General features: G+C 41.5%; 2 protein-coding genes across 2 annotated transcripts; one reads left to right on the top strand and one right to left on the bottom strand.

The window, feature by feature from the left end:
- Positions 1 to 349: 349 nt before the first annotated feature.
- RIBC1 (RIB43A domain with coiled-coils 1) lies at positions 350 to 13,198 on the top strand. Its single transcript, XM_081320357.1, has 8 exons — positions 350 to 957; positions 2,943 to 3,024; positions 7,042 to 7,386; positions 7,654 to 7,772; positions 7,942 to 8,169; positions 9,547 to 9,713; positions 10,543 to 10,651; positions 12,417 to 13,198. Exons 1-7 carry the CDS (start codon positions 841 to 843, stop codon positions 10,622 to 10,624), a joined length of 1,140 nt encoding a protein of 379 aa, XP_081176483.1. The 5' UTR covers positions 350 to 840; the 3' UTR covers positions 10,625 to 10,651; positions 12,417 to 13,198.
- A 216-nt stretch (positions 13,199 to 13,414) lies between these two features.
- HSD17B10 (hydroxysteroid 17-beta dehydrogenase 10) lies at positions 13,415 to 19,657 on the bottom strand. The gene is made up of 6 exons (XM_081320358.1): positions 19,580 to 19,657; positions 17,654 to 17,818; positions 17,373 to 17,537; positions 16,408 to 16,536; positions 14,136 to 14,244; positions 13,415 to 13,724 (listed from the first exon to the last, which is right to left on the bottom strand). The coding sequence occupies exons 1-6, from the start codon at positions 19,604 to 19,606 to the stop codon at positions 13,534 to 13,536; spliced, it is 786 nt and encodes a 261-aa protein (XP_081176484.1). The 5' UTR covers positions 19,607 to 19,657; the 3' UTR covers positions 13,415 to 13,533.
- Positions 19,658 to 22,821: the final 3,164 nt, after the last annotated feature.

The raw sequence follows: 22,821 nt of genomic DNA on the forward strand, positions 1-22,821 counted from the left end.
TCAACCGCCCCCCCTCCACAAAGCCGGCAGCGCTCCTTGATCCGCGGCCACGCCTCCTCCGAAATACCAATGCGTTTGATTGGCTCGTCCCCTTTCTGGAGGCGTTTTTATATACGAAGCTCTTCCCGCCCGCCTCTAGCGGTGGCCTTCACCCAGGGGTCTTCAAACTTGGCCCTTTTATGACTTGTGGACTTCAACTCCCAGAATTCCTCAGCGGAGTTGAAGTCCACAAGTCATAAAAGGGCCAAGTTTGAAGACGCCGGCGGCTTCACCCGAACGCGCGCGCGCGCGCGCGGGCGCTTTTCCGCTTGCTGATAGGCTTCTTTGTTTTGTTTTGTTTTTGTTTTTACAGCCCTTCTAAAATTTGCATAAATCGACGTTCCGGTAGAATCGACTACATCCGCTCGAAAGGGCGAGAGTGCGAAGGCGTTGCCATAGAGACCAGACGTCAACAAAACTTGCCGAAAGGGGAGCGCGGGAAGCGAAGGGGGAGGCTATTATTTAAGGCTGTATAGTCCTGCTCCCCAATTGCATGGTTATTTTAATTTGCAAACCGTCAGTCCGGAAGCATTGCCTGCGAAGGAACGCTTACTATCACCGAAAAACTCCCCCACACCCCACACCCCGGTCTTGAATTACTAGGGCTCCTAACTCGGAACTTCTGCGGGTTGTCTCATAAGCAAGGAAATCTTTTTTTTTTCTTCCCCCAACTCGATCGATTTAGGATTATCTTTTGTCACAGAATCCAGGGAAATCGCCAGATCGTTAGTTTACGTCTCTAGCTCCCAACAGCCGGTCAGAAGTTTCTAAACGTTTCTGCAGCCTGTTCCGGGTGCAACGATGTATAAGGTGGACATTCAGGCCGACCTGAGAGAGGCGGCTGCCATTGAAGCCCGCCGGAACCGGGAGAAGCAGAGACAGAGCCGCATCTTCAATGCTCGCTACCGTACAATGGGGGTAAGACTCCCGGAGTGGGTGTTGGGAGAATGGGTGCCTCCCCTTCACCAGTGAGTGAAATTCATCTGCTTGCTCACCTTCCTGAATATGAACGGTGGCTTTCCGGAGAAGTTAATGTTCATTTGGTGTTGTGCGTCAGGAACCATTTAACTACGTGTATGCTTTGTGGTGACTGAAAGGAAGCCAGAAAACAGTGTCTAATACGCACCCTGCGAGCCAAGCCAAGCGTCCATGATTTGAAATGGGTTTCCAGTTCTACTCTAGAAAATACATGCCAGGCCCGGTTTACTGATTGGAATACAATATTGTGGAAAGCTGAAAGAAGGGTTAAGAAACTCCATTTAAACTTATATTTCAGTAAGGGCAGTCTTGCTTTTGGCTGGAGTCCCCTAAAACTGAGTAAATGTGCAGTCTTGCCACGAATTGTATTTTGAATGGAGCAAATGAGTTTCTTTGTGGCATGAAATTTGGATTTTGTTAGCTTCGAACTCATTAAAATAATATATGAAGGAAACAGGGCTCCAGTTTTACCTTCAGCATTCTGAAATTTAATGCAAGATTGAACTGATTGAAATACATCTCCCCAAATTGGTGTAATAAAAAGAGATTAGGTTGATACACAGCATTAAACCATCGTTTAATTGAGGTTTACTTATCTAAAACATTTATATAGCCGCCCATCTTATAACCAATTCTGTTTGATCTCAATCCAAAGTTAAAACAGTATAAAGGTAAAGGTTCCCCCGCACATGCGTGCTAGTCGTTTCCAACTCTAGGGGCCGGTGCTCATCTCTGTTTCAAAGCCGAAGAGCCAGCATTTGTCCGAGGACGTCTCCGTGGTCATGTGGCCGGCATGACTAGACGGCGCATGGAACGCTGTTACCTTCCCACCGGAGTGGTCCCTATTTTTCTACTTGCATTTTTTATGTGCTTTCGAACTGCTAGGTTGGCAGAAGCTGGGATGAGTAACAGGCGCTCACTCTGTTACGCGGCACTCGGGATTCGACAGTATACAACACTGTTAAAACTATAAAGCTAAACACCTTACAAATGTTAAACCACAACTGGTTTGATTCCTGGAATTCTTAAGTCAAAATCAAACATTTTCTACTTTTAATTTGCCTTACAAAATTGGCACATAAAGAAGTTTCATCAGAAAAGTAAAGAAACTTGGTATTTTGAAATACATTAAAACAAGAGATTAAACTCGCCACCAGCAGCAAGAAAACATAGTTAAAAGTCAGGTCCAGTGTGTTCTTACCAAGCAAAATTCTGATGATAAGAGATGTAGCAGGCCCTTTTAGATGATCTGAAAGAGTAATACAAATCATGGGAGGTGGTTACAACTACTATTTTTTTACTGCCAAAATCCAGATTCATCTTTTTAACAAACTTTTCCATAGTAAACAAAAACAATACAATGTAACAATTTAAAACAATGTTAAAATCACCATTTAACAATCACCCTATGTAAGCTCTGTCAACATCCTGGCCCCAGTTCTTGGGAAAAAAGCCAACTGTTCCAACCCGACTGTTCATTGCTGCCATGTAGTGGTTGTTCAGATTTTTGTAGATATGATGGCCCCAGATAAGGCAAGTCATCAGGTTTGCTTCTTAGCCATTTTGGTATTTAAGGTAATACATGCAAAATTTCTTTCTGCATCAGGCTTAGCTTAGAGTGACTTTATAGATGTGCCCATCTAGCTGTTGTTTTTTAACCATCCCATGCAAGTGGTTTGCTGTTGCCCTCTCCTAGGATATTTTTTGAACTCAAAACAGTTTCTGCAAGTTTCTTGCAGCTTCATTTTGAACTAAATGAAATTCAGGAACATAAAATCTTACTTTGCCATAACAGAGTCTTTAAGGTACCTTTGTTTTTACAGTAGTTGGATGAAGTGGGAGGGGAGCATCCTATGTGCTGAGGAAGTTGCCTTACCATAATTTGCTATTAAGCTGCATCATCATTAATGTCCCTTGCCCTCAAGGTGGACATAGAAGGCTTGAAGAGGCAAGTGGAAGAGCGCAAACTGAGAGAGAATATAGAGAAGCGACGAGAGGAAGCCTTTGGTAAGCCTGTCTAGTTCACTCTATCGAACCTGTCCCAAATTCTTGATTAATTTTATGGAAAAACGTGTGTCTTGAACTGAAATTTGTTAACTCATTAGAACAGTAAGAATCTTAAAATTCTGACAGACTGTACATGAGTCTATGAGTGTTCCATTGAACCTGTGAGAATTACTTTTTAATAGCCATATATAGGATTGTAGTACTATATAAGTTTTTTTTAAAGAAAAGATGCTAGTGATAGCTATACAAACCAGGTACAATAGGACCAGTCCTCTACCATTTTGGCAAATGAAGCTGGCAAAAAGTCTCCTGACATGGACTGCTAGAGAAAAAAGCAACAGAACTCTTTCCCCACCCTACTTCTCTGTCCATTCATTAAGATTTGAAAGCAAGTTCTCTCTCTGGATCCAGACCTAGTGTCAACTGCAAGGATCTCAGGGCTGGGACCTCTGGGTGGTTCCTGGTATTAGGCAGGCTCCAGCTCTTTCAGCTTTCTTTGGAGCTGTTTAAGACCTGTCTTTTTTCAGTGGGCAGTTAAGGCCTGAGAAGTTACATATATCTTTGTTCCTTCATGATAGATGAATGTCTTATTATTGGCTAATTCCTCCATGTTAGGAAATTTATGATTTCAGCTTTCCCCAGAGCTGTTAAGACCTGTCTTTTTCAGTGGGCAGTTAAGGCCTGAGAAGTTACATATATCTTTGTTCCCTCATGATAGATGAATGTCTTATTATTGGCTAATTCCTCCATGTTAGGAAATTTATGATTTCAGCTTTCCCCAGAGCTGTTAAGACCTGTCTTTTTCAGTGGGCAGTTAAGGCCTGAGAAGTTACATATATCTTTGTTCCCTCATGATAGATGAATGTCTTATTATTGGCTAATTCCTCCATGTTAGGAAATTTATGATTTCAGCTTTCCCCAGAGCTGTTAAGACCTGTCTTTTTCAGTGGGCAGTTAAGGCCTGAAAAATTACATATATCTTTGTTCCCCCGTGATAAATGAATGTCTTATTATTGGCTAATTCCTTGATGTTGGGAAATTTATGCTGATCTGATTATATATTGTTCCAGTCTAATTGGTTATAGGCTGTAAAATACAACGAGTCACTTAAAACCAGAGTAGAATATAAGCCAAATAAATAGATAAACTCACCTCACTGTCTTCTGAGTTTTAATCAGTCTTTTCTAAGCTCAGCATCTGCACTCGGGGAAAGCAGTAAGCACAACAAGAAAAATGGGGTGGTGTCTCGCAATCCTTCTTTGTGTCTTACCATGTGAAATATGCAGTAAAAGCATACGGACGGTATAATAATGAACTAGTACTGAAATCGTTGCAAGAAAGAAGGAAGATTTACATCATATCAAAGATATGCAAAGATACAGTCCTCAGGCAGATGGATTTATTGGCAGTGAAATTTTGAAATAGCTTCCACGGAGGTCTGGGGCTTCACTTTCATTGTATATGGATAAAATGAGAAGGAATAAAGTCCTGCATAGTGGTGAGTTGTGCACAATCAAAGTCACAACCAAAGGTCTTTGTAATGAGGTACATCTTAAGCATTTAATAATAATGCCATGATTCCTTGGGTTGTAGCCAAGCTGTGAGGCCCTTCCACAGCAGCAAGTGCAGGGCTTTCTCCAAATATCTTAAAATACAGACTGGGTACATCCTGGCGGAGATTTTTCAACAGGTACTTAAGCTGCAAGCCTTTCAAACATTAAGTTTACAATAGTTCCATAAAGTATGCTTATTATTGAGGAAGCAGAGCTAAGATGGTGACAGAGCAGCAGCTTCCCTGCCAAGCCCCTTATGATATTTTATTTGTTCTATCCATTTTTAAAACAACCTGGCTGCACTGTGTTATTGAGCCATGCATTCTGGAAGTAATAAATAGATAAAATTCACTTGAGTTAGTTGCATAGTTATATTACCTTCAGGTTTCAGCATTGTTTTTCTCCAGGAGACAGTGTGGGAGTCTCCAGTATGGGAGACAGCCTGAGTTAACTGATAATGGCTTTAGAACCATATTCCATGGGGAGACAATTGAATAAGGTTGAAGTGAGTTTCAAACCTATAGATCTAGCTTCACAAAGCAAGGCTGTACCTATGCTAACATTCTGCAGACGTGCAGAAAGGTTGTAACTCTCCATTCTTATTTTGGAAACAATAAAATAACCTTGGCTTCTTAACCATTATGACTGCAGAGACTGTAGTTGGAAATAGGTGAGCATCGTATCATCAAAATGCCCAACATTAGAAGAATAGTTCAGAAAACTTTGTGAGGTAGATCAAGGTGATCAAGAAAATTAGGGCTCTTTTAAAATAGTAGTTAACACTGCATTTAATATAGTCTTACGTTATCTATAATATCTATTTCCTATGGACAAGCGCCATCTGTCATTTTTATTCAACAATATCCTAAGTCAAGTTCCTATGCAGCGTTAATAGCTTTCTCCTTTAGCTTCTGTTCCTTATTCGCTCAACAGAGCAGTGTTATTGTAGCCTGCCCTACAACAATTACAATTCTTCATGAATTATAAATTAAAAGACAATAAAAGACAATAATTATTTATTTATTTATTTATTTTATTACATTTATATACTGCCCTTTCCCTGAGGACTCAGGGCGGTTTACAGGGAATTAAAAATCAAACATACAAAAGTTAGAAACCAAACACAGAGAAGGAAGACATTGGGCAATGAAAGGGTGGAGGAGCCTGCTTAAAATGACAATTCCTCAGGTGAGGTGCCATAAGACGAAGTGCCTTTTTTTGCACAACTTCCCTATCTTCATTTATTAGAAAAACAGTGTCCTGACAAGTAGACAAAAGGAAAAAATATCCGTTTAGATACTTGGGCATCGACCATTCAACACTGTAAAGATCAGCAAGGCCAAATAAGGTTGTCTGAATTTCACACAATATAACCCATCAGCTTCAATTAACACAACTAAACCATGCTACATCAACATACAAAATCAAAACAAACCACATTATGACTTAATGTGAGAGCCCAATTAATGACTGTGATTTGTAAATATAGAGGTGAACAATTCCTGGGTGGTTGTACTGAACATCCCTATTTTTTAGAGGCTCTCAGGAAATCTTGTAGATAGTGTCGTCATTGAATTGATGTGGGTGAAATGTTCTGCCGTCTGGGGCGAGGGGATGAGGTTTGGTGTGGGAGAGGGATAAAAATCTTTCTTAGCATTAACACCCACATACAGCAAAAAGTCAGCCAGAAAAAAAATGCAATCAGAATTCAGTCATACTGTACGCACAATGCATCTTTAGTATGATAGTCTGATTTAATGCAATTTAATGGGTTTTCTGATCCCCTCATTTCAATTATGGCTGAAAATCAATTGGAGGTCAGTGTGGATGACAAAGTACAGGTAGTCCTCGACTTGTAATAGTTCATTTAGTGACCATTTGAAGTTGCAACATCACTGAAAGAAGTGACTTAGAGGTGCTGTAACACACCTGTTACAGCAACCCCATGGTCATGTGATCAAAATTCAGATGCTTGGCAACTGGTTCATATTTATACGTGATCACCCTTTGCAACTTTCTGACAAGCAAAGTCAGTGGGGAAGCCAGATTCACTTAACAACCGTGTTACTAATTTAAAAGGTGCAGTGATTCACTGTGGCAAGTAATGTTGCAGACAATGGGGCAAAACTCACTTAACAAATGTCTCGCTTACCAACAGAAATTTTGGGCCATTTGGATAGTTAGTTTATCCAATATATTAACCTATTGATAAATAACCATATACGAAAGCTTGTCAGTTCAAACTATATGGGATATTGCTACAATTGAAGTATAAGCCTAAAATTTCCACAGATCTTTGGTATGCTTGGGGAGGGGTTGTGGCTTTTCATTTCCATAGAGTTTGCGTTTTCTGGATGTTACATTTTCATTAATTTGGTGGAGAATATCCACCCCATCCTATTTTATTTCATAGGGGCACATGGCACAAATTGTGCACTGCGTAGCACTATCCTTTTTTGTACAGATGCAGACAGGGTGCAGTGTGACAAGATTGCCCAGATGTTGGAGGAAGAGGGGCACCAGCAGAAGAAACATTTATGCCAGGATCTGGTGAAGTTCCGTGAGCAGGAGCAGCAGCCTTCTATGCGACGGGAGTGGGACATCCATGACCCTGCGGCGGTACGCAAAGGGCAGCCGGCCCGTGTGAGTGATGACGACCCACGCTGCGGCCCTTCTAGCATGCAGCGCTTTTCTGGTGAGGATCTGAATGCAGCTGCCCGCCAAAAACTGCAGAAGGAGCAGAACAAGCATGTGCTGGAGGAGCAGAGGAATAAACAGAAGAAGGAACTTGCTGATCAAAAATATGCAGGTATGTTTGGGTTGGGGAACGAGAAGCAGAGTTGTTCTTGGGATGAACTGTACCTCCACAGGAAGTCAACAAAAGAAATGTTGCTCTGCAGCTGCTACTATGAAAAATAACATCCACCTGCTCCCTGCGCTGGCTCTGCCACAAACCATTTGGGTATAAGGAAAGGAAGAATATCCACAACTGTAATTCGATAACCTGTAATTAAGTGGGGTATGTTTTGTATAGATTGTCTTGTATTGCACCTGTTTTACCCTCCCGACCTTGCAGATAACCTGGACGACAAAAAAAGAATAGAGCTGGATTTGCGAGCCCAGGAGCTGGCACAATTAGAGGAAGAATGTCGCAGGGCTAAAGCTGTGGCAGTCGCAGACTTTAATCGAGCGCAGGTACTTTTGGATTCTCCCAGCCATTTCTCTATACCGTGTCCCAGAATACTGCCTTCAAGAAAGGTGAATGTGGGAAGATTTCGTGTCCCTCAACGATTGACTGAGGGCATGGGCGAGGGGAATGCCAACCCCTTGTTAGCTCACCTCTTTTCTTTTGCCCCTGAACCAGGCGGCAGAGGTTGCAGAGCAGCAACGTCTATCCCAGCAGCGTGAACAGGATGATAACTATGCTGAGATCCACAACCATCTGACTGGCAATCTCCTGTCAGAGGACCCTAGCGTTGCTAGAAGCTTGTTGGGGTCAAACCGTGTGATTACTGACCGCTGGAAGGGGATGAGCCCTGAGCAGTTGCAGGCGGTGTGGCAAAAGCAGAAAGAACAGTGCCAAGAAAACCAGGTGAGGGATGAGAAGGGGAGGGCTGGAGGAACCGGCTCCTGTGGAGGAATGACCACAAACATGGGAAACAGGTACAGGCCGTCCTCGGCTTACGACCACAACTGAGCTTAAAATTTCTGTTGCTAAGACAGGCAGTTAAGTGAATTTTGTCCCATCTTATGACCTCTCTTGCCACGGTTGTCAAATGAATCAGTGCAGTTGTTCAAGTTAGTAACACAGTTAAGTGAATCTGGCTTCCCCCTTGACTTTGCTTGCCAGAAGGCCGCAAAAAAAGTGATCACGTGACACACACACAGACACACGGACATTGCAGCAGTCATAAATATGATTCTGTTGTCAAATGTCTGGATTTTGATCACATGACCATGGAGATGGCATAACCGGGAGAAGGGCGGTATAGAAATTTAATAAATAAAATAAAATAATAACAGTTGTAATAAGTGGCAATAAGCCGCTTTTTTTAGTGCCCTTGTAACTTCGAACGGTCTCTAAATGATCTGTTGTAAGTTGAGGACTACTTGTAATAGGTGAGGCTTTGCATAGTAACATAAAGTATTTATTTGTGTTAGCCTGGATTGGTCTGTACCGGGCTAACAATTCATAATCAATGCAAGGCAGAAAGGAAGAATCTTGTTCTGTGATTACCCCGTGAACAAACTCAGAAACTGCATATTGTTGTAAGATCTTAATGGGCGTGAAGATTCTTTTGTTTCCATTCTTCCCTGGGAGGGGAGAATAATTCTGCCAGACATATGAGTTGCTCATACGGAGGCTTTTAACTTGGGCTGAGATGTTTAAGTGATCTGGAGTTGCAATTGTCTCCTTTTAGGGCAAAATTGTGTTCTCTCGAGTATATCTCAACTGTGGCAACCTTAAGACGTGTATACTGGCTGGGCAGTTCTGAGAGCTGAAGTCCACGCATACTGTATTAAAGCTGCTAAGGTTTTTCCTAACAGTCGTTTCTGGGGGAAAATATGGTCTTGGAAAAGTCCTCATTTACGAGTTTATTACTTTTTCCTTTCCCTGAGCCTAGCATTAGTCAATATATTTCCTTTGCCCACACTTATTAATTGTACAAGAGGGTTGGTGACAAAACTTGGAAGCCAGCTAATTCCCTCTTACACATTTTGCAGTTTCAAGGGCTTGGAAAGTGCTTCACACGTACTCTCTCTCTCTCTGTGAATCCTTACGAAAGCTCAGTGGGTTTGTGTGAGCACCATCAGTATGGGCTAGAGGTTGAGAGTGCAGTAGTACAATATCTTGCCTACTTCTCTCCTGTTTCAGTTTGTGGTGTGCTAAAAATTTGGAACCGGGGATTGCCCCATCTGCCCTACCTGTCTGTTCTCACATTTCATGGGCCTCTTTGTTCCCCTGCAGAGACTTCGGCAACAGGAAAGGCAACGGGAGGCTGAGTGGGACAGACAGAGGGAACTGGCAGCTCGTGCGGCCATGCAGCTGGAGGAGCAGGAGCAGAACTTCCGTGCGCAGCTGGAGAAGAGCCTGGACAATTACAACCAGGAATTGGCGAATGCACAGAAATCCAAGTAAGTAATCCAGGGGTAAAACATTGCACAGAAGTCTGAGAGGCATTTTCTTGGCTTTGAGGTGACTAAGAGGCAACAGAGTGAGAAAATGTAAGATGCGAAAGAACGGAGCTCTGCAAGCTTGGTCCTTGAACCACCTACTACTATTTGGCATGCTTGTAGGTACTTCCAATTAAAAAGTGTCATCTGAAAGGCTTTCCAAGTATGCCTGTTCTGTTGCAGTGCCTGCTCTCTGGAATGAGCTTCCCCAAGATCCAGTTCACACACCCACACCCCGCCCCCTTGCTGGTGTTTCAAAAAGCCTGAAAACCCTGGTACTTCAGCTAGGCCTTTGGCAAGAGTGATTAAAAGCCCCATTAGCTTGTGTGGGCCTGTTTTTCTTTTTTCCTGCCTGGTTTGTTCTCTTTTATTCCTTCTTGTTTATTCCCCTATTGTTTTATTAATGATGATTATTTGTGAACCAATTAGACTCGTTGGGAGGTGTACAGATTTCATTAATAATTAAGCTGCAGATGGAAAGCTATATGCTGGAAAAACAGGCAGACTGGAAGTGAAATATTAATTTTCATATTTTTCTGAACCTTTTTTCCAGGGCTGCGTTTCAAAATAAATATGCTGCTCATAACTATCTAAAAAATCTACCTAGTCAGCCAAAAACCAGAGACATCAAGATGCTATACGTATTTACTCAATCAGAGAAATGCATTATACACATGTCTGGTTTCTATATATTCCTAGATTAAATTCTGTCAGTGAAGGATTTCAGCCCTGGGACAAATGAGGTCATAATCTTTTCCATACAATTTGACTACATTCTTTTCTTTAACAGCTTGCGGTATCTGGAGAAAGAGGTCTACACCAATGCACCTACAGCCCACTATTATTTGCAGTTTAATACTAGCAGCCGCTAATGGAAGATGCAGCTGGCAACAGTTTTGGTATGCAAAGTAAAGTTGATTTTCTTATGGAAAAAGGACGTCTCCGGTGGCTGCAGAAGAGCGAAATGCAGCCTGAACCTGTTTAAATATGATCATGTAAAGCAGGGGTGTCAAACTGCCGGCCCGCGGGCTGGATGTATCATGCGGAAGCCGTGCCCACCCCATTGCCAGCAATGGCAAAACAGTCCTGATACGTCGTGTGACGTCACAAGTTTGACATGTCTGATGTAGAGCTTTGAAATTTGGGGAGTAGTTGTTTCAGGATCAGATGTCTGGTACATAAAACATTACACAAAATCTGTATGGATATATACCATATTCAGAGGATCAAAATGGGCTAATGCCTCCTTAAGTAACACCAGCTGCCTGCAATTAGTGCAGGTTCGCATCCCACCAGGCTCAAAGTTGACTCAGCCTTCCATCCTTCTGAGGTAGGTAAAATGAGGACCCAGATTGTTGGGGGCAATAAGCTGACTTTGTAATAATGCTGCTTGGGGGCCCCCGAAAGCCCTAATAAGCAGGCATATACATAGAATGAAGGCTATTGCTAAGCACATTGATTTGTGCTTAGATTGTAAGCCGCCCTGAGTCTTCGGAGAAGGGCGGGATACAAATGGGATTAAAAAAAATGTTGAGTATTTATTGTCTAATGATTTCATTCATAATAGTTTGTAAGTCATCTCCTTGACAAACGAGCCATTGTACGATCAAAGCTAACTATAATCCCACAGGGTTCACTTCTTCATCTCACATGGGGGACTCCCAGGTTAAGTACTTAAGTTTACATTTATCCTCATTTTCGACAAACTAAAATGACAGATGTGTGGTGACAATATTATCCTGTAAATGCTGCAGTTATACACTTACATATCAGCTTGCAGGATACAAGTTGTAGTATTTGTATTACGATGCATGTTTTGTCATCCAGGTTTGTGCTTATAGCACAGGTAGTCCTTACATTTGGGACTGGCAGCTCGGTCCTTAAGCAAAGCAGTCCCTAAGTGGGAAATCATATGTGGGAAATTATGCCTTCTTTTTTCCCCTCTGGCCCCTTTGCCCTTCAAGCCGACTTGAAACTGACAAGACCAAACAGTTTCACACTTAGTTTGCCTTCTAACCATGCCCCCATCCTTTGGAATGTTCATCCCAGTGTTGGGATAATTAGCAAGGAAGGAATTAATCTGGAGAAGAGATTACAAGAGGGAAAGCAGGCACACAATAGGGACTACAGATTGAAATGAATGTGGTGGTGCTAGCAGCCACAAGTACACTATGCACAGCACCTGGTGCATTCTCTATTGTATGCCTGCTTACTCTCTTGTAGTCCCTTCCTCTCCATTCTCTCTACTCTGCAATGGGGGAGAAAAAGAACAGGCACAGGACAATGTTTACTCACTGTAATGGCAATCAGATGACTGGGGGAATGCTACAATGATTATAAATGCAGGCTTATTTGTAATTATTTTTTCCAGCACCGTCATAATTGCAAACAGTCACTGAATAAGGCACTATCGGTATATGAAAATAAGATAATCCCTAGAACCAAGCAAGTCACTGTGCTCCAGAGAAGCCATCATTCACTCTTTTCAAAGAGAAAAGCAATAGAACCTTATGGGAAACTCTCCAGATCAGATCTGAATTTTATTTCAAAAGAGACTTTACTGAACCAAGACTGGAATCTTTCTGCCAAACTCATGTTTTGGAACTTCCTTTCCAACTGCTGTTCTTTCTTCTCTGTCTCCCCACCCCCACCCCCACTTTCCAGGTTTCTTTTGCATTTGGTTATCTTGAGACATTTTATACTCACTCTTCTTTATGAGAGAAATGAAAATTACACGAGCAGAATTACAGCTGAGGAAAGTCACTAGACCAAAAAGCTATGTATTCATATAGTTCAATAAACCAGAGGTATGTAATATTTGTTACCATATATCTTTTAAATGGCACTGGGGGAGCACTTCAGAAACACTGAAAAATGGGGGCAAAACCCTGCGCACTTTGAAAAAGTGTCAAGCAATAACATTCGATGTTAGCCTCAGAGTCACTTGAAAAGCCCATACTTCGGAAACGACAAAAGGATTCAAAACTAGCATATATAACCTGGCCCTTATTTTCTCTTCATTAAAGCAACCTGACTGTTTTCAGGCTTCAGCACAAGCCTGAAAAAGCAAATTTTCAGGTTGCTTTAATGAAAAGCAGAGAAGTACTGAGCTTGCACCAAGTCCAAAGTGCGTTTTCTAAATCACTTTCTCAACATGTACAGTCCTAAAAGTTTCATTTATTAAACACTGCTTTTAATCTCTGATTTTTACAGTGTGGAAATAGCAATTTACATTATCTCTCATCTCACTCCCTGCTTTAAAATATATTAGGAAGTATGCCCCCCCCAAATCACACACCCCAATGGTGGGTCTGGGTTACCAAAATACAGAAACGTAGTGAGAGAAGAGACAGACATCATGACCCCAACACACTTACATGTAAAAATTATATGGTCATTTTTGAAATCAACAACTTTGCAAACCATGGTTTACAACATAGCCTTTTGTCGACCCCTGGACATTTATGGTTTGATAAACCATGGTTAAATAAATCAGGGTGACTTTAGCCAGAAACAATTGTCTCTGTATTTCAGAATTAGAGGGAAGTCTGTTAAAAGAAATTGGAGATCCATAAAAATATAGCTTTCAGTATGGCTACTAGCAATGGGGGAGTGGGTGTCAGGGCGAGCCTATACAGCAAGTGAAAGAAAAGAACAATATCTGATTATTGATTTATTCAATGTCAGAAGTTAAATCATGTCTTTTGCCAACCTTGATTTCAGTACTGTGATTATGATCCAAGGAGAACAACCTTTTTTTCTTGCAGGCTTGGGCTATGGCTCAGGGCTGCATTCGGATAGCCCCATCAAGCCGTATTACTTCACCATTTAGCATAGGATTCTCCGCTATGCATTGTACCAAATGTGCATATTCGTCTGGAGACCCAAGGCGACTTGGGAAGGGCACCTGTCGTGCCAGGAATGTCCGAACTTTTTCAGGAAGTGTCCCCAATAGAGGTGTCTCAAAGAGCCCTAGAAGAAACAAAAGCTGCTCAGGGCTGCTACTCCTAGTGTTACACATTGTCACCCCTATTAAGCAGTAGGCCATAATGTGCTGTGTACTCCAGGAATTAAGTATGGAGTGATCTTAGATCATGCACTGCTGAAGTCTGAGATAAGAGATTGCTGAGGAGTCCTTTGAACTAGTAAGCCAACAAAATAAGGTAAATTAGTGAAACGTTCAAAATTGATTATGAAAACATAGTGTTTGTATAATCTATTACATAACTGATGTATGTACATAATCCATTACATTACATAAGGCTTAAGTGTTTGAGGAAGGTTGAGGTCATTTGCAGATAGTCCTGCCATTCCAGGACTAAACACCTTTTAAAAGAAATACTTTTCTCTCCTAGGGCTTAAATTCAGGGTGGTTTTAGTTACCTGGCGCAATGGTAACAACACGAATCCCAAGAGGGGCAAGATCTCGGGCGATGGGTAGTGTCATTGACAAAATGCCTCCTTTGGAAGCCGAATAGGCAGCCTGTCCCACCTGCGTAATGAAAAAAAGAAGAGCTTAGTTTCTCAAAATGATACAATAAAACATATTCACTTGCTAAGAGCATACAGATAGTCCTCAAATTACGACATTTGGCTTTGGAATTTACGTTGCTAAGTGATGTGGTCATAAAGTATGGCATCACATGACCACATCTTGCTTAAGAACAGCAATTCTTGCAGCCACGGTGCTTGTTAGAATTCCAGATGTATTGGTTCTAAGTGGGAAGTGGAAGGAGTTCCAGGTAAGGAGCAAGGGGGTGCCACAGGAGAGCGGGAGAGCCTCTGGGATGCCCAGCACAAGCCATGCAAGAGTTTGGGGGGGGGGGAATTCTGCAGTGCAGTACAAACTCAGAGGCCGGGGAAAAGAGGATGCAGCGTGCATGGATGTGAAAATAGGGAAGCTGGGAAAAGAATACACCGCAACTCTCAAGACCTCTTGGTACACACAACTCTGGGGATGCAAGAAGCCCCTAAAAGCAACTTGATGGCACAAGTCACAATTCCACTACAAATCATGAGTAACGGATTATCTAAGGGAACACCTGCTGCCGGCATCAACTTCCCATCGTCCTGTGCGCTCCCACAGGGAGGGCCTTCTCAGGGTGCCGGCGGTTAAGGAGTGCCAGCGGGTGATCCCCAGGGGGAGGGCATTCTCTGTGGGCGCGCCTGCCCTTTGGAATGATTTACCGGTGGAACTTCGGACCGCCCCCAATCTGTGTTCATTTCACCGGGACCTGAAAACCTGGGTTTTTTATTTATCAGGCCTGGACTGAAGGGGTTTTAGCTTTTAATATTGTTTTAATTGTTGGGCTTAAGTAATTTAATCTATTTTAATTTTATACTATTTTTATATTGTATTTTATGCTGCCCTGTAAACCGCCCTGAGTCCTTCGGGAATAGGGCGGTATAAAAATTTAACTAACTAACTAACTAACTAACTAACAGCACAAAGCAAAGCCCAGCCCCAGCCTGGCTCAGCAGTGCAGCACAAAGCGACTTTTTGGCATGCCATGGAACACGCCAAAAAGAAGAAAGAAACCCAAGCTGCAGCAGAATGCCCAGTCCAGTCCAGCAGCATCACACATAAAGGGGCTTCTTGCTGTCCTGGGAAGCTACAGCTGCCCTAGCTGAGTCCCAGCTTCAGTCACCCTTGCCATCCTGTATTCTACCACCCCAGCTAACTCTTGCCATCTCTTCTTACTCCGACTGCCTGACCTGGCCCTTTCCCGGGGCAGCTGCTGGCCTTCTGAGACTCTTCCCCAGGTCTCATCAGGAAACTGCCATGCACAACCTGGGGAAGAATGTGGCCAGCAGCTGCCCCGGAAGGGCCAGGATGAGCATGCTTTGTCAGTAGTGGGAGAAAGAAGACCGCAAAAATCAGTTACGGCATTAAGGGGTTGCGGCGTGTAGGGGGCTGAAAGGGCAGATGGAAGGGAGATAGATAGATGGAAGGAATTGCCCCTGTAGTCGTAAGGGCAGGCAATCTATTAAGCTCCCGAATTTTGATCACTTGACTGCAGGGGCGCTATAAACAGCTGTAATTTGGGAAATCTGTTGTAAGTCCCTTTGTTCAGCCCCACCATAACTCTGAGCAGTCACTGAACAAATGGTCATAAGTAGAGGAAGTACGTTTTGAAATATACAAGAAAAAGTTCTGATTGGAATGCCAAACAGCATTGCAATAAAGTTGTGGAAGTTAAGGAGAGCCAAGGGAAAGGAATTGGCAAGAAAGAAAGAGAACTGGAAATAAAAGGGCCATGTGCCGGGGCCAACTAACCTCAAATGTAGGTTTAATGCAGGTGAGCATTTTAAAATCACATATGAGGCATGACATGGTGGCACTCCACACCAAGGTCCATAAGTCATGTCATTCCTTCTCCCCCAGCCCAACTGTTCTATGGTGCTAGAGGTCTAGAAGATCACTTAATTGGGTTAATGGTTAACTCCCATTACAAAAATGTGAACTCTCTTGCTCTATTGATGTGATCACTATTTTGTCCCCTCCCCAAAATCTGGTTCCTAAAGCAGCCATACTTTAATGCTCCTGTATTGTAAGACCACTGACGCATTCATCTATATTCGCATTTAAATTATGGATTTCTGGCCTTTGCCAATGAAGCTAAACTGACTAAAGAAAGTTTAGCTTGGGATTTACCTGGCCCTCAAAGGCAGCCACACTGGAAGTGTTGATGATCACTCCTCTCTCTCCATCTGAGTTTGGCTCATTTTTACTCATCACACTTGCAAGCAGACGAATCACATTGAATGTCCCAACAATATTGACCTGAAAAGCGCAAATGAAATGAAAGAACTCAAAAATTTTCATTATGTTTCCCACACCAAAACCAGCACTGCCAAGCAAGATCATTCCATCAGCACAATACTGTAGAATAAACTCATGGCCAAACAATACTATTCTTTCCTTCTGAATGGCCCTCGAACAGCAAATTCAATTCTTCCCATGTTTAGATAGCTATTATGAAAGCATCCACATCTAAGGAGGAGGAATTTGCAGGTTTGGGAGAAGGCACAATATTCTCAAGACAAAACCAGGATTAAAAAACGTACTGGAGCTTAGAAAACCATTTAAAACCCAGTAAATTTGCTCAGATGATAAGTAGAGAGGAGCTAAGAACTGGGTGTTGAAAGGGCATAAACTGTTCTGGAAAACCATATTAGTTGGCTAAAGTCCTGAAGAAGAGCACTGCAACAATGTTAAGGCAATTTAATTGGTAAGTTATCTAAACGTTTCCTGCCAAGATTGCTTCTCCCCATTAGGTCTGCCAGAAAATACAGGTTCTGGGTCAATCTATTAAGGAGCACTATTTGGCAGGGTCCAGGAAGTTTATTCTGTTATGGCACCCATCCTTTGGAAGATCATCTCCACAGAGATCATACTTGGTCCCAACCCTACAAACTTGAGGATCCCAATGTGTGGCAGAGGCTATACAATGGTTGTGTTGATTCTGTTTTTACCTCAGCTGTTTATTGTTCTGTGTTGTTGTTTTTATTGTTAGGGCAGCCATATTAATTTTAAAAATAATACATTGGAAGTACTTGGAACAAGATCAAATAAGAAATCTATAATGAGCTAAGAGGTCTGTCTCACTATATACTCACATTGATGACTCTCTGGAAGTCCTCCAAACTATGAGGATGATCTTTGTGCACATTGTATGTCTTGAATGCCACTGCAATCCCAGCACAGTTCACTCCGATATCTATATGTCCAAATTTCTCCTTTGCTGTGGCCAGTGCAGCCTTCACATCTAACTCTGATGTCACCTGAATAAAGACAGTTTTGAGAGTATGATCCAGGTCTGCTGTTACATTCTTTTTCTATATCCCTACTCACACCTGGGGAGAGAGAAAGCCCCAGCTCCCCATCAAACAATCTTTACATCAGCTGGAGTAAAGATGCATTTGTTTCCCAGGGACTTAGCCAGGCTTTCGCCATCAGACGTTGGCAGGTCCACAATCGCAGCACTGCCTCCCTGTCGTATTAATCGTTCCACTGTGGCACGGCCCAGTCCAGAAGCCCCACCGGTCACAAAGCCAACCATGCCCTGGTGGGTAAAGAAAATAAAAATAAAATTACTACTTCACAGGGGTGTTGTTGCGGTGAAAATAGGAGGAGGAAAGTGTGTTGGATATGTTTGCTGCTGTGAGTTATTTGTAAAAATAAAAGGCGGGATACAAATCAATAACTACAGACTTGACAGGTAGTACGACTAGTAATACAAGTCCTATGCTTTTCATAGCTAGGTATGTGTCTCCAGACTTCCCTCAGTATAAAAGGCAGTCCAGAATTTCCCAAAGAAAATGTTTCTCTTTCTTCTACATAGTTTCATTGTTTCAGAGATAGCAAGAGTAATGAATCTCAAGTTCCTCCTTTGCCCTGGATCTTTTTCTCCAGGCAGCAATGGCAACAGAATTGCCTCATGTGACCATTTAGGAAAACAGCTTCATCCTGGACAAAGGGAATAAGATGTTTAGTACAAAAAAAGTGATCAATTTGTAAAATGACTATTTTCCCAGCAAAACTACCTGACATCTGTCTGTATGAGAGACAGAAACTAACCTCATAACCCTTGTTGGGGGAAAAAGGCTGCTTTTATTTGCATTTGGTCAGCCTGCCACCCAAGGGTTAAAAGGCAGAGAAACTCACATAACCTTCAGAAAGGTATAAGAGGTGGTTTCTTCCATATGTTTACCAAATACGTGTTCAGCTAGAAGAACACTTCCTGCCTGTGGCAGTATTTGATCTGTTTATGGAGATTCACAATCATCCAGGTCATAATTGTCCTAAAGATGCTTTGGCAAAAGGCAGCTGGATTTCTCTTGGTTTGGTTCCTCACCCAAGAAGAGAAACGTTTTCAAGCAAAATACTAAGAAAAGCCAGTTACCTTTTGGAAAAACACCTTTGGGACAATATTTGATCTGACTAAATATTACGGTTGTGCTAGGTTAGAAAAATTATTCTACAGTTGAAACTGATCTATGCCACATTTGCTTTCACTGTACTGCACTGAATACTACATTATTTCGTGCGCCTGCCCTCTGGAACCAGCTGCCCGTGGAGCTTAGGACTGCCCCCCCCCGACCTTCGTTCATTTCGCCGGGATCTGAAGACCTGGCTCTTTGAGCTCTCCGGCACAGGCTGAGAATTTTTAACTGGGGTTTTTATTTTTATTTATTTTATTTATTTTAATTCCATTTATATCCCGCCCTTCTCCGAAGACTCAGGGCGGCTTACTAGCTTAGCAGTAGCCTTCATTCTATGTATATGCCTGCTTATTAGGGCTTTCACACACACACACCCAAGCGGCATTATTACAAAGTCAGCTTATTGCCCCCAACAATCTGGGTCCTCATTTTACCTACCTCGGAAGGATGGAAGGCTGAGTCAACCTTGAGCCTGGTGATGATTTAATCTTTTTTTAATTGTTTTTAACTTTTGTACTGGTTTGGTTTTAAATACCCTGTAAACCGCCCTGAGTCCTTCGGGGAAAGGGCGGTATATAAATCTAATAAAATAAAATAAATAAATAAATAAATTACAGAGAAAACTCCGAATTCTAAAATGGAATGCGTTGTTCAGATAATCTTTTTTTGCTCCCTCCCGTCCCCACGGGAAATCAATCCCTCTGGTCCCTTTCCCTACTCGATATCGGGGGTGGAGGGTGGGATCTCCCCCAATTTCTCGTTCACTGCCGCGAAGAGAATGAGATCTTCCTTGCTATTAGCAAGGATTTCTCTCTCTCCTCCGCCTCTCCGTGCCCAAGTCCCAGTGGCGGCGCCCCACATATTATTTGCCTGTTTATTACCTGCACGCTCCTCAAAGCCCTCGCCATGCTGCTCTGCAAAAGGATCAGCTCTCAAACTGCCTCCTAGAGAGGCGGAGGAGGAGACGGAAGTAGCGAGAAGAGTTGGTTGCTTATCAACCAATGGTAAGAAGGAACGTTAAGTTTACGGAAGTCCTCACGGTTGGACTTGTACCAAATCCTGCCTTTAAAGCAGGGGTCTTCAAACTTGGCCCTTTTATGACTTGTGGACTTCAACTCCCAGAATTCCTCAGCCAGCAAAGCTGGCTGAGGAATTCTGGGAGTTGAAGTCCACAAGTCATAAAAGGGCCAAGTTTGAAGACCCCTGCTTTAAACCCAGAAACCTGATCTTGTTTGGTTTTTTTTTTAATTCAGAAATGTTTATGCCGGGTCAGATCTCGATGAAGAACCTGTTCATTTGGTAAAAAGAGCTGATTTTATCCTGGTTCAGGACGTTAGAGAGCAGCAGTAGCTCAGCTCAGTCGCTCTCTCAGGGTGTGTAAAATTACAGACATTTAAGAACTCTGAAAGAAAGAGGTAGGTGGTTATGAGGATGGTTGAAGTGGACCTATTCTGACACCGGAAAACTATGCAAATTGGGAGCAGCTAGGTATTTGGCTGGGAAACTACAAAGCTAGACTAAAAAGTCAAAAATACCCTTGGCGATATACAAGTAGTGGCGATCTACTTGTATATTGCTGCCAAGAAAACCACAGATGTACCCAAAAAAGTAACCAGGAGTGGAGTTTACATACAAGTCACTCCCCATGAATCCACGATTATGGATGTGTAAATATCTCCATGTAATTGTATTATTTTTCTCAACAATATTAATGCCTAATAGGCTTATGGCTAAAGTTAACATAGTGGGAGCCATGACTTTAATATATTTTAGGTGGTCCTATTACTTGTTATATGAGCATGCATTTGTAACCCTATTTTACATTAGATATCAGGGAGTGAAGATTACCTATAAATGTTAAACATGCTCTTAATAGCAAATTCAGATTTGTGCAGTATGTTCCCCGTTCTGATATCTTTCAGCTATGTACGAAGCATGGAATTATGGGAATTCAGGAGTTGGGAAGGATATTAAACTTTTAAAAAAAATGTACGAGGGGTCCTTGGTGCTCTCTGAGCTTGCTTGTTTTCTTGCAGACATTTCATTACCCTAACTAGGTAACATCAGTGCTAGAAAAATGTATATAAAACTTTATAAAAATGTATATTGAGATTTTTATTTATTTTTATTTTTTATTTATTTTAATTCCATTTATATCCCGCCCTTCTCCGAAGACTCAGGGCGGCTTACAAGCTTAGCAGTAGCCTTCATTCTATGTATATGCCTGCTTATTAGGGCTTTCGCCCCCCCAAGCGGCAAAATTAGGTATTTGATAGCAATATTCACTCTCTAATTTGCTCAGTTGGAAAGAGGGCAATAGAGAATGACTAAGGTTGGTTCTAGAAATTACTAGGTTTAGTGTTAAAATAAACAGCTGGGTTATCAATTTTACAACGATGTAAAGTTACCACAATGAAAGAAAAAAAAACCTATGGTCAAAATTGCTAATATATAGGATTAGTTATGCTAATGGCCATGAAAGAACATAAAAAGGGTAGAAAATATGAAAATTCATTTGACTCTGGAAAATCAATATTTGCTCCTAAGTATTACTTATATGCAACTTATATAAGAGACCATAAATAAAATCATTAGTTAAGGTCTACAAATTTCAGTCTGGATCATAACAGAGAAGTATCCAGTCCAGAGGAATAATGCACTGTATCACTTACTGGCAACACAGAAGTTTTTCTTCCCAAATTGATTTTAGTTGTTGTTTGTGTGGACTGAGTGTTTTGTACTATCTTATTCTCCTATCTCATCAAACTCTCTAGTTTAAGCAGAAGTAGAAACAGGCATATCTTATCAGTCATCGTGTCACTGGCAAAATGTTTAACTATGAGCCAAATCATTCATGAAGTAGGATGATAGCTGCAGCTTTCATTTACAATGAGTTTGTTCTATGCAACAGATTTCAGGAAATATAAATGTAGGAATGACAGCTGCTAAATTTGAATTGGTAAGCTGTAGTATCTATCATTGATATAGAATAGATTTTTCTAGTCATGTATGCATAAAGTTAAAATGTAATAAACAATTATGGAGAATAGGATGTGCCAATAATAAATACACTTAATTATTAACACTAGCTTCATGACTAGTGAATAATTTATTATTGTTGTTGTTAACTAGCCATGAAGCTCCAACACACATACTTAAAAACAAAACTCTGCATTCATACATCGTATTAACACAAATTATAAAAGACAACCTTTCAAATGGAAAATGTGTGTATCGAGCTGTGGAAATGAGTAAATTTATTATTTTGCTTTGTAACCAATTTCTGAATTTTCAAGCAGTCAGATGTATTTTTCAGGATGCATTACATATCCTCAGTTGCTCCACTTTAGTGCCTAGGGAGGAAAAATCCAATGGAATTCTTTCCACGGTGAATCATTTCAGAACACAGAAAAAAGACTGCATGTTTATATGCTTCCCAATACCAACCTTCTCATATATTTGAAATACTAGCATCTCTATGAGAAGTTGAAGTTACAATAGTTCATCCTAATAAACCTATCTCCACACATCAAAAAAACATGGAAGCATATTTATTCTGATGCTCAAGAATTACTGTATTATTCCCCCATTTAAAAGATGCTAAATGCATTTACTCCATAAAAAGACCACATCAAACCATTTCTAAGAAAGTTATCAGGTCCAGGCTTTTTACATAAGGAATACATTTCGCAATGTTTTTTTAAAAAAAGTACTATTCTACTTTACTATTTAAAAAGTACTGTTCTAAGTTACTGTTTTTTACCATCAAGATCCCTGGTATTCTGCAATTATAAGAGTTTGCAATATGTTTAGATTTTTGAGTTCTTTAGTATTGAATGTATCATGTATCAGCATGAAGTACCAACAGCTCAAAAGGAAAAAATTCTATACAGGTAGACCTTGCTTAACAACTGCCCTATTTAGCAACTGTGCAAACAACAGGGCTGAAAAAGTAACTTTATGACCAATCATTTGTAACTGTTGCACTGTGCCTGCAATCATGTGATCAAAATTTGGGTGTTCCACAACATAGGGGAGGAAGGGAATTTACAATTGTCACAGTGTCCCACTGTCTTGTGATTGCCATTTCTGTGCTTTGCAACTAGCTTATAACAAGTAGAGT

Source organism: Vipera berus (genome assembly GCF_964194415.1).
Source record: "Vipera berus genome assembly, chromosome: 2".
Lineage (NCBI taxonomy): Eukaryota > Metazoa > Chordata > Lepidosauria > Squamata > Viperidae > Vipera > Vipera berus.